Here is a 13,009-nt window from a genome sequence, read left to right as displayed (position 1 = left end):
TAACAGGACTCTACACTAAATACGTACAACTAAAATCCATGCGCTCTCTCTCCTTGTCACCGCCCATGCACGGAACCTTTTTTATGACAGCTTGTTTTCAATGGAAAAAGAGGAGCTTCGCCCTCTTTTCGCTTATTACTTCTAGTCCCCGTAACACGCGAGACTTTTGACGTCCATTACACGACAGAGCCTCCTTGGTTTTTGGGGGATGGGGGGAACTTTTCTGCCCAATCAGATGGGCCGCTTCTAGAATTTGACATTTCCTCAATCCAACGTCGGTCAACCTTGAAAGTCCGCTGCCGAAGCTGCTTTTGCATTGTCCGGAAAAAGGATCCAATAGTCTGGTCCCTCATATCCACCCTGGTCAACATCACTAATATCCATCTCAACTATAACACGAAACACTTTGGATACGGATACACAAGAAACATTCATATCACAGTCATTCCCACTTCATATAATAATTGTACAGTTCTATCACCTAGAAATACAATGGTACATGATTCATGTTGTTCCTTTTTTTCCTCCTGGACCTCCCAACATGGGGTTTGCCCAAAAAAAATACATTGTGACATGATCCAAGGGACTGATCAAGGTAGAGTTGAGTGCCTCTTTGTTGCGCCTGCTGTGGCCGCGCTGAGCCCATTCCCCATCTTCGTCTCCATCCCCATCCCCGTCCACGAGCTGATTACTCTCCAGAGCCGCCTCCGAACCCCCCGGCCCCCGGCTCCGATCCCCTGAAGCCTGAGCCCTGGGCGCTCTTGTCCGACCAGTCATCTTCAGCTTCGGCCGAGTCGTCGTGGCCGCAGCCAATCCTCGCTCTGCCTCAAGTTCCCCGTCATCCCTCCTCCTTCACAGCCCTCCAGGCCAGACCAGACCCGCGGCGCGAGCCATGCGCCTTGGCGCACCACATGTCTGCGGCTTCTCGCACATCGGCTGCCCCTGTTGGTCTTGTTTGACGTCGCTTATCACCCCGGCTGCCCGCTTACTCGACCTTCTTGAACGCCGGAGAAGGCGCAGGAGGCTCCTTGGGTGTATCCGTCTCCTCGGGGAATGGCGGAGGCATGCTCTGCTCCTTGCCGCCTCCAAAGTACTTCTCAAAGTCTTCGTTGTCGCCAAACGGTCTCCGGCCGAGGATTCGCACCATGTCGTCTCGCACCAGCACCTCCTTCTTGAGGAGCTCCTCCGCGATCAGGCCAACTTCCTTCTTCTTTTCCGTCAGGAGACCGCGGCACTTCTGGTAGGCCTGGTCCACGATCCGCGACACCTCCTGGTCGATCTGCTGAGCTGTCGACTCGGCAAATGGCTTCTGCATGCGGTTCGGGTCGTTTTCGAAGTGCACAGGGCCCACCTTCTCCGACATGCCCCATTGGGTCACCATGTTCCGTGCCATCTGAGACACCTTCTTGAAATCGTCGCTAGCACCCGTTGTCACGGTAGGGAAGTGGAGCTCCTCTGACACGCGGCCACCCATCGTCATTGCCATTCGGTCCATCAGCTGGTTGGTGTTCATCAGGTAAGCATCCTGAGGCAGATACTGGGCATAACCCAGAGCGCCCTGGCCACGGGGAATGATGGACACCTTGAGGAGAGGGTCTGCGTGCTCCAAGAACCATCCGCAGATAGCGTGGCCGGCCTCGTGGTAAGCCACAGTCTTCTTCTCCTCTGGCTTCAGGACCAGCGACTTGCGCTCCAGACCGCCAATTACTCGCTCAATGGCTCGCTCGAAGTGGTCCATCTTGACATCGTCGGCATTGCCTCTGGCAGCTATGACATGTTAGAAAAATGCTTTCAGGGGTATGCGCATATCCAAGGAACTAAACTTACCAATCAGAGCAGCCTCGTTAACGACGTTGGCAATATCAGCTCCAGAGAAGCCAGGTGTGAGCGTTGCAAGACGACCGACCAGGTACTCCTGGTCCACCTTGGTCACGATCTTCTTTAGGTAAACCTTGAAGATATCCTGACGACCCTTCATTGTGGGTCGGTCAATGAAGATGTGTCGATCGAATCGTCCAGGTCGCATCAAGGCCTTGTCGAGCATATCCGCTCGGTTAGTACCAGCCAGGACGACAACCTGCTCTCGGGTGTTGAAACCGTCCATCTCGGTAAGGATCTGGTTCAGAGTCGCCTCCCGCTCATCGTTGCCACCAAATCCTCGGCCACTCTCCTGTCGTGCCCGACCAATGGCGTCGATCTCATCAATGAAGATGATGCAAGGAGCGTTCTTGCGGCCTTCTGCGAACAGATCTCGCACACGAGAAGGACCAACACCCACAAACATCTCGACGAACTCAGAACCGCTCACACTGAAGAAGGGGACTCCAGACTCGCCAGCCGTGGCCTTAGCGAGCAGTGTCTTACCCGTACCAGGGGGACCAGCCAGAATTGCTCCTCGGGGGATCTTGGCACCGAGCTTCTCGAACTTCTCGGGCTGCTTCAAGAAGCTCACAAACTCCATAATCTCCGTCTTGGCTTCCTCGAGGCCGGCGACGTCGGAGAACTTGACCTTGACAGTGTTCTCGGCGTTAAATTTCTTGGCCTTGCTCTTGCCAAAGTTGAACATGCCACCGGCAGCACCACCACGTCCACCCATTGATCGCTGAGTCCAGAGAATCAAACCGATGAACAGTAGAGTAGGGCCAAAAGCGAGGAGAAGGTTGCCGAAAGTGCCACCGCCAGCCTCGTAGCTGACGGGTATTCTCTCAGAGGGTGGGATGCCGAGCTGGTCTTGAGCCTCCTCCAATTTCCTCTCGAAGGACTCGACAGATCCGATGGAGAAAACATATGTCTTTCTCGCGGGCTGGCCATTCTCACCAGTAGCGCCGGTGGCGGTTGGGTGAAGCTCGACCCGGACTTGGGAGCCGTTAATGACCACAAGCTTCTGAACCAGACCCTTGTCGAGGAAAGCCTTTCGCATCTCCTGCCAGGTGATCTCCTTCTCTGAGAAGGGGTTGGCAAGAAGCTCCGCAATCCAGACAGTGACACCAATGGCAATACCAGTCTGGACAGCCTCAAGCCATCCGCTTCGCTCGTTCTTGGGTGGCTTTCCTCCGGCCTTACCCGCATCTTGCTTGTTACCGGATCCATCCTCCTTAGCGCCAGCCTTGCCGTCGTTCGTCTTAGAATCGTTGTCCATGCGGAACGACGAGAAGGGTCCATCCTGATTCTCCTTGTCCTCAAGCTCGACTATTCGCTCCGTAACCATGTAGACGCAACGCATAAGCCTTCCCTTGTCCAAGATTGAGAGATTGCCGTTGACACGCAGCTTCTCGAGGAGGTCTCGGGTCTCAGCCGGCGCACCAACGATCTGAAGCTTTTCGAGGATATCCTTTGCTACAGGGCGCTGGGCCTCTGGGAGTCTGCCGGTGAATTGTTCGAGGTGGGAGATCTCGTCCTTGCTTAGATGAATCCAGCCTTCTGGCAGAGGCGACGGCTTGGGTGCCTCAGCCTTGCCTCCTTCCGACCCATCCTTGGCGTTCTGTTGATTTAATGGCTTGCTTCCATGCTCTGTGTCATTGTCGGGGTTCGATCGGGGATCTTTTCCGGATGGTGGGGGTTGCGAGGAGTAGGCCCTCGCTCGGATCGCGAAAGCGGCAGATGTCTTTGCGGGGATCGACCTGGTGATAATTGAGGGCCGCGCGCATGCCCGTAGAGCAGGCTGGGATGTGAGCCTCGTCACCCGCGCGAGCTGGCTCGATTGTCGCAGAAATCTCGACATGGCGGGCAATGCGAGCTGTCGCAAGTGCGGAACAACCGGAGTTGTGGATTAGAGGTGGTTGCAAAACGCCGTGCTATCTCATGAGGCAGCACGGCTCAGGCCTAGGGGGGCTGTCGTTGAACTGGTGAACTTGGGTGGGATCGTATATACCGAGAACTCGGGGTTCTGACGCCAATGGATTGGAATATGTTGATGACACCACTGAAGTGGAATCTTCTGGCGATGAGTCCATCCGAGTTGCTAGTCCGAAAATTGGAGGTCGTCACGTGTTCTCGGAAGTCGTCGGGGATCCGCCAAGTGCCGGCTCCGGGGGGCAATAAGCGTCAGCGAGTCGATGCCTGCGAATTACAGATTGCTCATGAGATCGGGCGATTTGGTAATCTATTTGCCGGATATATGAGCTGTTGATCTTTATATCCTGAATTTTTTGCTTCAATTACGACTGCTCTGGACTATCAACTCGTCTCGTGCCATGGTTTCGCATGGAGTTCTCCGGATCTCGAGCAAATTTGTTGCTGAGTAACCTGCTCACTTTGATGTGGCAATCTGCTCAGGATCCATTGTCATGACTTCACGACTCACGCCGGAAACGCCTTCGCAAGGGGATGGTGTGGAATCATGAGCAATGCGGGATTTCCCATGAGTCGAGCTGGGGAGTACTTGCAAGTCTAATTTGGATAGTCTATTGTTTTCCATCTAAACTCTTGATTAGGATTGATCGAATGAGGCCATCTCCTTTTACTGGAACCCGCCGAATATCTCCCTCTGATGTTATAATATCCACAAAAGGGCTCAGTTCCTCCGAGCTCTCTAAATCCGGCCAGTCTCGCCAAATCTCGGCTCGGGAATTCTTGGCGGTCGAATGGGCAAAGTAAAGCTGCAGGACGCGACGGGCCTGATTCTCATCGCCAATTTCCAAAAGCATCACCTTCGGCTTTAAGATGGTCGCAACATCCAAAAGCCGAGAGTAGAAGACATCGGCTGGATCGCACTCCGCCGGGCAAGGGAGGTTGCCGTCAGGAACCAAAGCAAGACGTGGCTCATACTTGCGGACCGATAATCCAAGCTGTCCGCGGCCGTGGTTCCAGACATCGTTTGAGATGTATGGCGGGTTGGAGACAAGAACATCCCAGCGAGTATCTGCAAGCTGTTGCATATCACTATCGCTAAAGACGTCCCCCCTTGCAATTTTGAGGTTTTGCTTCTCATTCGGCTGAGGTAGGTTACCAAGCCTAATATTGCGAGCAATGTTCTCATTTGCAAGCTTCGAGGCTATCGGCGAGATATCCACGCCTGTTACACGCAAATGTGCAACTGAGCGCCAGAGAGACGAGAACAAGCCGAGCGGGATGCAACCAGTTCCCGAGCAGAAATCGATCAAATTAAGACCCCTTCTGCCCTTCTTCCATTCTTTGCCAAGCAACTCGCCCGATTTGATGAGATCTACCAGGTGAAAAGTGTATGCTTCGGTTTCAGGCCTGGGTATCAAGACACCAGGTGCACATTTGATGTCCAGAGAGCCGAAAGGTTGTGAGCCAAGGATGTATTGAAGAGGGACACCACGGCCCCTCTTAAGACACAATTGCTCTAAGTGCCATGCTTTCCGATGCACCCACGTCTCGTCAACATGGCTCTTTATCCATCGCAACTCATTTCGGGCGGATTCTAGATCTCGGCAGGCTGGGAGAAGGCTTGCAAGGTACGGCGAGAGGCGTTTAGCATGCCGTACTAAGGACGGCTGAATTCGCGGCATTGACAAGATATCGCATTGTTGGAAAGATTACCAGAATGGGATAATTAAAGATGCAAAAATCGCTGCATTTGAAATAGAAAAAGAACCGAGTTGCTCATTCAATGCATTGTCAAAAGAGTTCGTCAATGAATCTTTAGATTCAGCACAGGCAGCAAGGACTCTTTTTGTATTCAGCCGATGATTAACCTTTTGCCGCGCTGAGAACCTTCCATGTTGAGCCATTCAGAGATCGCCGCCTTTCATTCATTCAACTTGCTATTGTTGACAACCAACTTCTTTTGCTCGTCAACAATAGCACCAGATTTTGGTAAATTCTTTGCTTCTGTCTTGGATCGATATTTAATCCCACCGTTTACTGTCGTCTTCTTCCTTTCAAACGCATCTTCTCCAACGACTTGAACTCATCAGCACGTTACCGCCAAACACACGCTCTAACACTGGTCCCAAACTACCAAGATGAACGCTCCCGATCGGTAAGCTCAAGTCTTTCTTATTCGTTTGCCGCGTCTTTCTCGGGTTGCTTTCATTCCAAGCTCCAAGGCCTCCCCAGATGCTTCGAGTTTGGGCCCCAGACTACCCCCTGGCGGATCCCCCGATGGATGCTTCGCCATCCGTCCTCTTCAGTTGGCTGTATCACGAATCATCAGGCGAATGACTTAGTCTACTTGAATATCCATTGAGATCTCATGTGCTCCTATCGACTCCAAAAACCACTCTCGTCACATCTTGTCGGTCTTGAAATGGCCAAACAGAAGCGCATTTGACGAGTCGCGTTCAACCTACCAAGTTGAGCACTTCCTTACAAACGCCGTTCAACCATGGACTCGGACTTCTACCAACATCTTGATTGTCCTCAAGGACGCGAGTGCGCCGTTGTTTGGCCAATCATGAATGGTTCTCCCGTCAACATTGTTCTGCCAGTTGCCTCGCAGTGATGACCATCACCTACAAAACACCATCTTCCAACGCGAGCTTCTTCTCGCAGACTCCCATTTCCCCTCACTCGCAATTCCACATTCATCACAGACATCAAATCCCCTTGCCGCAATAATTCTTCATCATGGCTGGCGGCAACCCCAAGCACTTCAACCTTCAGGACAGCCCGTTACGTTATAGCGGCGGTACTTGAGTGGGACACTGGCTAACACACTTGCAGTTTCGAACTCTTCATCCTCGATGACGGGGAGAAGAAGATTGAGGAGAAGGTGTTCTCTGGTAAGAATCCCGGTGACACTCGAATACTCTTCAGCTGCTAACCCATCTCTTAGGCATGTCCAACACCTCCGACTTCGTCCTGAAGAAGGAAGACCACACTCTCGGTAACCTTCTCTCCGAGCACCTCAAGATGCACCCCAACGTCTACATGGCTGGCTACAAGAGTAAGTCACATCCCTATGCCAAGTCGACACCTTGCTGACCCTGATCTAGTTGCCCACCCTAACGTCCCTGAGCTCTTCATTCGTGTCCAGACTGACGGCACCATCACTCCTCGTGATGTGTTCACCTCCGTTTGCGAGAAGCTGATCAATCAGCTCGAGATGCTCCACCAGGAGTTCACTCGCGAGTGGGAGCTCCGTCGCATCACCAACACTGGTGAGCAGGGCAACATGCAGAACGGTCACTGAGTTTTGCAATCATCACGGTCATAATGCAAGACCATCCAAAATGGATAGGGATCATGGACGTCTGGCGTTGGGGGCTGAAGATTACTGCTTTTTAACCCGAGACATGAGTCTCTAATGAAGTCAATATCAAGAGGTTATCCTTGCGAATCGCACAACTCTTTTCTCGTGACATGCCCTCTAGAACGTCAATACCCAGTAATCTCGGCGCAATTTCAGAGAATCTCCCACATGCGGGCTTTTGGATATGTCGAGCCTCGACATGTGTGCATTTTCTATGACTAGCATTCCTTTTCTGATTGCCCTCAAGCCGCGCCCTCTGGTCCCTCGCCTCCAGGGATCAACTAAAGAGTAAGGGTTAGCAAAAGATAGACGAATGAATGAGATGGCATACCATGCAAATGTTGTTACCGTTGAGCAAAATCTTGGGCAGCTTTGTGTGGTTACCGGAGTAGTCACTGATAGGTTAGCATTTGCACGAAGCCTGCAAAGGTCAGAGAGATAGTTCATACAACTCAGTCACATCCTCCAAAACCATGTCTGTCGTCCTTATTAGCACATGCCAATTATCCGTGAAGAGCGCATGTTACTTACTCACATAGTCGTCGAAGCCAAGAAGAGTTCCGCTGAATTCTGTTCGAGTGTGGTTAGTACTGGCTATCGAATAGGGAATGTGTTGTCTTACCCTTATCACCCTTCATGATGACCCATATCCTTGAACCAACACACTTGTCGATAAGCTCTAAATGAATGTCAGAGATGTTGCAGTGAGTGAGCCGGTAGCGGGCTTGCTGGACTACTCACCGAGGGGCAGCAGTTGGGATGCCATGATGATGAGTTGTGTGGTTAAGCTTTTTGTGGTTTGGGGGGCTTTTAGTTATCAACTGCCAAAGAATGGAGAAGCCTATTGGTTCGTTGCTTCTCGGGTACTTTAACAACAATGATTCCGGGTCTTGTTTGGCTCTCTTGGCTGATTTCAGGGCATCAAAGTCGTCACAAAGTGGGATGGATCATGGCGGTGCAAGGGTCGCAGGCGGGCGTACCACGTCTCCACGTGAACTCGCGATGCTGACTCAGCAGACCACTCAGCTATCGCGGCCCATCACCCATTCAGCGCTCACAATGAGCACTTAACGAGGGCATCCACGACGCGGCTGCCTACGAGATCCCACATAGCGCGCATCAGGGTCATGGGCATTTGCCACAATGGCGCTCCGATTTTGGCTCCGATTCGTAAATCACAGGCCTCGATGATATCCTGTTCCAGGCGGGTAGGCATTGCTGGCAATGTACTCAGACCCTACAGAAGGACGCGCCGATTGCTTTACACCAGGTACGTAGTAGGATAGTTCTCTCCTCTACACATGAATAATTGAACCTCACACGATACACAAGATCTCGCTTCGTCATGTCCTCACCACCTAGGAATCGATTATGGGATCCATCAACTGGGATCCGATTTTCGCCCAAAACAGACCGGCAGCCCCGCTATCCCTCCCTGGACATCTCTCGCTTCGTACATACACCAGGCCCAAAGGATGACACAACTCGAAAGCTTCAGCTCGACTCCGAGGAGTTTAGCGATGATGAGGAATTTGAGAAGAATGCAGCCGAATGGTTCGATCAGCAAGACCTACTGGTATCTATTGCACCTGCAGCTGAGGAGTTTCAAGTGATCTCTGACGCGGAGGGCAATCCCATTGACCCAAAACCCGAAGCCGAGGTTGAGGCAGAGGCAGAGGCCATAACGAAGATTCCTCCTCCTATTACTTGTCTAGACTTCAACATTGACCCCGAGAAACATGAGACGGCCCAGAACAGCAAAAAAGGAACCGACGAGTCCTTCTGGTCTTATACCATGTATCAGCGTCCCATGCCTGACGGCGAGCTGCAGAAAGTCAAGGTCCATTATTGCACCAGCAAACACACCATGGAACATGTCTGCAAGACGTACTTTGAAGACGAGAAAGTACTTGGTTTTGACCTGGAATGGATGACATGGGCAAGGAAACCGCACGGCCCACGGGCCAACGTATCCCTCATCCAGCTTGCGAGCCCCAGTCGCATCGGTCTCTTCCACGTTGCTCTCTTCCGAAGCGACGACTATGTCGCTCCTACTTTCAAAAAGATCATGGAAGATGAGAGCGTGACCAAGGTGGGAGTTGCTATCAAGGGAGATTGCACGAGGCTCAAGACACATCTTGGTGTCGAGACCAAGGGCATCTTTGAGCTGTCCCACATGTACAAGCTTGTCAAGTATTCCAAGCTGGGCCAGTACGACCGCATCAACAAGTCCCTGATCTCCCTCGCCATTCAGGCAGAGGAGTTTTTTGGTCTTCCGCTATACAAGGGAGACTCAGTACGGTCGAGCAACTGGATGTCACTCCTATCAGCAAAGCAAGTCACATGTAAGTTGGGCTTAATCAAGTTGAAACCTTTATTCTAACAGTCACTCAAGATTCGGCCTCGGACGCGTATGCCGGTCTGAATCTATTCTACGTTTTGGATCAAGAACGCCAAAAGCTCGACCCGTGCCCCCCACGACCAGAATTTGCCGAAAAGGGCCTCCCGATCAAATTCTTGACGGCTGACGATGTTGATGAGAGCGATGTGATATCGGATCAGGATTCTGAGACCAGCGCTGCAGTGGAAGTGGATTTGATCAATGTCGAAGTGGAAGCTGAGTTGGAAGAGCCCGTTGAAGTTTCGCCGCCCCCTGCGCCGATTCCTGCCAAGCAACCTCAGGCAAGGGACTCGCGCATCATCGCTGCTGAGAAGAAAGCCCAGGAGTGGCGCGCTGCTAGGGAGCAGGCCAACAGGATAATGGCCTCGGCTCTGCGCACCTATTTCCTCTGGTATGACAACGAAGACCTCTCGCCCGAGTCTATAGCAAAGCTTCTCCGCACCCCGCCATTGCAGACCGGCACTGTTGTGTCCTACATCATGGACGCCATTGTTGTAGATCACATGCCGTTCTCAAAGTCAAGGCTGAGGAACGAGGTGTTGGTCCTACTGGCGCCAGACGCAATGCGAAGACGGCCCAAGTACCAGGCTTTGATTGACGAGACTCGGGAGGCAACACAATGAAAGGGAAACTGGTAGTGAATTCGCCGTCCAGTTTCACTACTTGTCACAGGGAAGGCTTGTCGTCTCTTCATATCCTGGAAACCGCTCCTTTAACTACCTCGAACAATTATCGTTCTATCAGACAGAGGATTTTTACATCTCTCCGCCTAGTTGTCATTGGAGCATTATTCTGCAGAACGGGTATTCAGCATCTTAATCAAGTGTGTTGTTTTGGATCGTTTGATGTTGGATAGAAATGATGATTGGCAATGAAACTGGAATGTTGAAATGATGAATACCCTTGATGCATGATCATTATAGAATATATTTACTCAACTCCGTCCTTTTTCTTTTAAATCCTATGAAGACAACAAATCTCTACCCCGATTGATCTGGACCTTCTTGTCTTCACCACCGCTCACGATACCCCAAGTCTTATCCCAAGCCACGCTCAACACCTTGGCTCCGTCGCCAGCTGGGGGAAGCTTCTTGCCCTTGAGCCACTCCCTGCCGATGGTGTAGACAGGCTCACTGACGCTGCCGCCGCCCTCCTCCGAAGTACCCATGCGCACACTTCGCAGATCCCATACACGGCACGTGCTGTCGAAGGAGCCAGAGACAAGCGAGTAGTCGTTCTCGGGTGATGGCGCGAGCGAGACAACCATGTTGACGTGGCCGCGTAGCGTCATGGCCGAGGTGGTTGTGGCGGACTCACGAGGATCGAGGAGTGTAATGTGTCGGGCCGATGAGCCAGCGGCGATCAGCGACGAGCCGGGAAGGGCCGTTGCGCAGAGGAGTGGATGCATCGTGGTAAGTCGGCTGACTTCGCGCTGAGTCGTCAAGTCGATGGTTCGGACGGTGTGATCTTTCGAGGCCGAGTAAGCAACAGTCGAGTCGTTGGGGTGGAAGATGGCCGCGGTAACGGGCTCATCGTGGACGGGGATCATGGCAAGAGGACCACGCTGAGCAGTGTTGGCAGCACCCGCGAGCTTGGCGCGCTTGGTGCTGTGCGCAGACGGAAGGCTCTCGGGATCAGCCTGGGGCGCTGTCCGTTTTGAGGACGACCAGAGACCGACCTTGCCGTCGGACGAGGCTGTGAGGATGCGCTTGGTGGCGCCGTTGACGTCGAGGCTGTTGATATCCTTCTCGTGGCCCCAAAGCTCCATGTTGTACTTGAGAGATCCCGAGAAGCCATCGTCGGATTCGCTGTAGTCCCAGACAATAACCTTGCGATCCAAACCAGCCGAGACGAGCTGCTTCTGCGAAATCCACTTCACGGCGTTGACACGTTGGGTGTGGCCACCAGCCCTGCCTGCTTGAGACACAGCAATTGCGTCTCCAGAAGGGTTCCAAACTCTGACCAGACCATCGTAGGATGCACTCGCGACTCGCTCGGGGACGTCTGCACCGCCAGCCAAGATGCCCGCCCGCGAGGTGATTGACAGAAGGTCCACGCCGCCGACCCAGTCGTCGTGCTCAAAGCTGGCCTCGTAGACGGGGGGCAGCAGACTTCGAACGTACTGCAGAGTCAAGGTGGATTCGGAGGAGAGGCCATTGCTCGCGAGGTACTCCTGGATCGAGGTGCGGAGGAACGTGCCGTTGGCAAGGAAGTCGAGGGGGATGGCCGAGGAGGTGTCGAGCATGGACTCGGAGTTGAGGATACGGGAGAGGCCATATCGCTTGATGTCTGAGCCTCTGTTAGAATTGGGATCATAGTTAGAAGAGTTCAAGATAATGACTTGCCTGCAGGCACGAGCAGTTGCTGCTTAGACTCTGGGAGCGCAATATCCTGCTCAGTGGTGGTGAAGACGACCTTCACCTGCGCAACGTCTCCCATCTTGCGCGATTGTCTCTTTGCCACAAAAAGTTCTATGTGAGTTTAAAAGAAAAAAGACCGGAGGCACGCAGAACGAGAGTGTCCTGCAGGTGGTGAAACTGACTGAGCTTCGGGTATCTCAAGTGTTGGACGAAAAAAAAGTATGTCTCGAGCAAGACGATTGGCAGAGATCGCAAAGAGATCTGGAAAATTTTGGAAATTTTCGCAGCCTTGCACCAGGGTTGCCCCACTGCGGGGATAGCGTGGCGCTGATGTGTCCAATTACGGGCTGGGAATGCACAAGGCTGACGATTATATTCAACCCATAGAGAACTTCAATCGTGCTGTTGTATAAGATGTAGCCAGTAATACAATAAGAGGATAATTCTTTTTGTCATTTGGTGTATTCTGAGTATGCATTAATCCTATTTCCTACTTTTACTGGCAATTGTTGAGTTGTGCAAGACGAGCAATAAGGAGTTCGGTATCATCTTTCATCCCGTCTCAAGAGTTAAGGAACCAGAGCAACTCCTTCAAAACCTTAAGCAATCTATTTTGCGTCATGCCGGTCCTCACTTAAATTTCTTTCATTCAAAATTGGATATTTACCTTGCTGCCAATACGATGTCAGTCATGAAGCATACCGTCAAGTGCTCCAGATGTGACCTAGAATTGAAGATCATCGTCAAGACCTAGGTCAGCCCCGTCATAGGAAATTACACATATGAATCCCTTGCCGAAAGATCGAATTTTTTAAGAGCAAACGTATTTGTTGAGTCATCGGAGAATTTGTTTCAACTTGATAGAAGCTGGGGGGCCAGTTCTGTCGGCTTCATCCGTTATGGGCCTCCGTGGAGATGTTCAAAACATTACCTGCTTGATTGGAAGGGAAAGGATCCATTCCTGATCGTATTTGGGTCCAAATTCTCTAATTTTGGGCGTCAATGTTCAGGGAGACGATGGGGTATCAATGTCTCGACTTCTATGTAACCGCCTCCCAACACCACACGCGCTTCGGTGTAAGCCACGGC

The 13,009-nt window shown here is 52.1% G+C and overlaps 6 protein-coding genes across 6 annotated transcripts; 2 read left to right on the top strand and 4 right to left on the bottom strand.

Annotated features, from left to right (window-relative positions):
* Window positions 1-459: 459 nt before the first annotated feature.
* On the bottom strand, window positions 460-3,721 carry NECHADRAFT_71862 (uncharacterized protein; the record flags this gene model as incomplete). Its single annotated transcript, XM_003050012.1, has 2 exons — window positions 460-1,767; window positions 1,828-3,721. The coding sequence occupies 2 exons, from the start codon at window positions 3,719-3,721 to the stop codon at window positions 986-988; spliced, it is 2,676 nt and encodes an 891-aa protein (XP_003050058.1). The 3' UTR covers window positions 460-985.
* A 682-nt stretch (window positions 3,722-4,403) lies between these two features.
* Window positions 4,404-5,579, bottom strand: NECHADRAFT_105314 (uncharacterized protein; the record flags this gene model as incomplete). The annotated part of the gene is made up of 2 exons (XM_003050011.1): window positions 5,300-5,579; window positions 4,404-5,199 (listed from the first exon to the last, which is right to left on the bottom strand). Exons 1-2 carry the CDS (start codon window positions 5,317-5,319, stop codon window positions 4,404-4,406), a joined length of 816 nt encoding a protein of 271 aa, XP_003050057.1. The 5' UTR covers window positions 5,320-5,579.
* A 955-nt stretch (window positions 5,580-6,534) lies between these two features.
* Window positions 6,535-7,099, top strand: NECHADRAFT_84788 (uncharacterized protein; the record flags this gene model as incomplete). The annotated part of the gene is made up of 4 exons (XM_003050400.1): window positions 6,535-6,578; window positions 6,631-6,689; window positions 6,743-6,853; window positions 6,903-7,099. 4 exons carry the CDS (start codon window positions 6,535-6,537, stop codon window positions 7,097-7,099), a joined length of 411 nt encoding a protein of 136 aa, XP_003050446.1.
* A 69-nt stretch (window positions 7,100-7,168) lies between these two features.
* Window positions 7,169-8,074, bottom strand: NECHADRAFT_102824 (uncharacterized protein). The gene is made up of 6 exons (XM_003050010.1): window positions 7,901-8,074; window positions 7,782-7,838; window positions 7,691-7,729; window positions 7,609-7,636; window positions 7,491-7,554; window positions 7,169-7,440 (listed from the first exon to the last, which is right to left on the bottom strand). Exons 1-6 carry the CDS (start codon window positions 7,923-7,925, stop codon window positions 7,402-7,404), a joined length of 252 nt encoding a protein of 83 aa, XP_003050056.1. The 5' UTR covers window positions 7,926-8,074; the 3' UTR covers window positions 7,169-7,401.
* Window positions 8,075-8,504: 430 nt separating this feature from the next.
* On the top strand, window positions 8,505-10,183 carry NECHADRAFT_48479 (uncharacterized protein; the record flags this gene model as incomplete). The annotated part of the gene is made up of 2 exons (XM_003050399.1): window positions 8,505-9,504; window positions 9,555-10,183. 2 exons carry the CDS (start codon window positions 8,505-8,507, stop codon window positions 10,181-10,183), a joined length of 1,629 nt encoding a protein of 542 aa, XP_003050445.1.
* Window positions 10,184-10,521: 338 nt separating this feature from the next.
* NECHADRAFT_96216 (uncharacterized protein) lies at window positions 10,522-11,999 on the bottom strand (the record flags this gene model as incomplete). The annotated part of the gene is made up of 2 exons (XM_003050009.1): window positions 10,522-11,857; window positions 11,902-11,999. 2 exons carry the CDS (start codon window positions 11,997-11,999, stop codon window positions 10,522-10,524), a joined length of 1,434 nt encoding a protein of 477 aa, XP_003050055.1.
* Window positions 12,000-13,009: the final 1,010 nt, after the last annotated feature.

The sequence above is a fragment of the Fusarium vanettenii genome, assembly GCF_000151355.1.
Source record: "Fusarium vanettenii 77-13-4 chromosome 9 genomic scaffold NECHAsca_6_chr9_2_0, whole genome shotgun sequence".
Classification (NCBI taxonomy): domain Eukaryota; kingdom Fungi; phylum Ascomycota; class Sordariomycetes; order Hypocreales; family Nectriaceae; genus Fusarium; species Fusarium vanettenii.
This window is presented reverse-complemented; position numbering and strand designations above follow the sequence as displayed.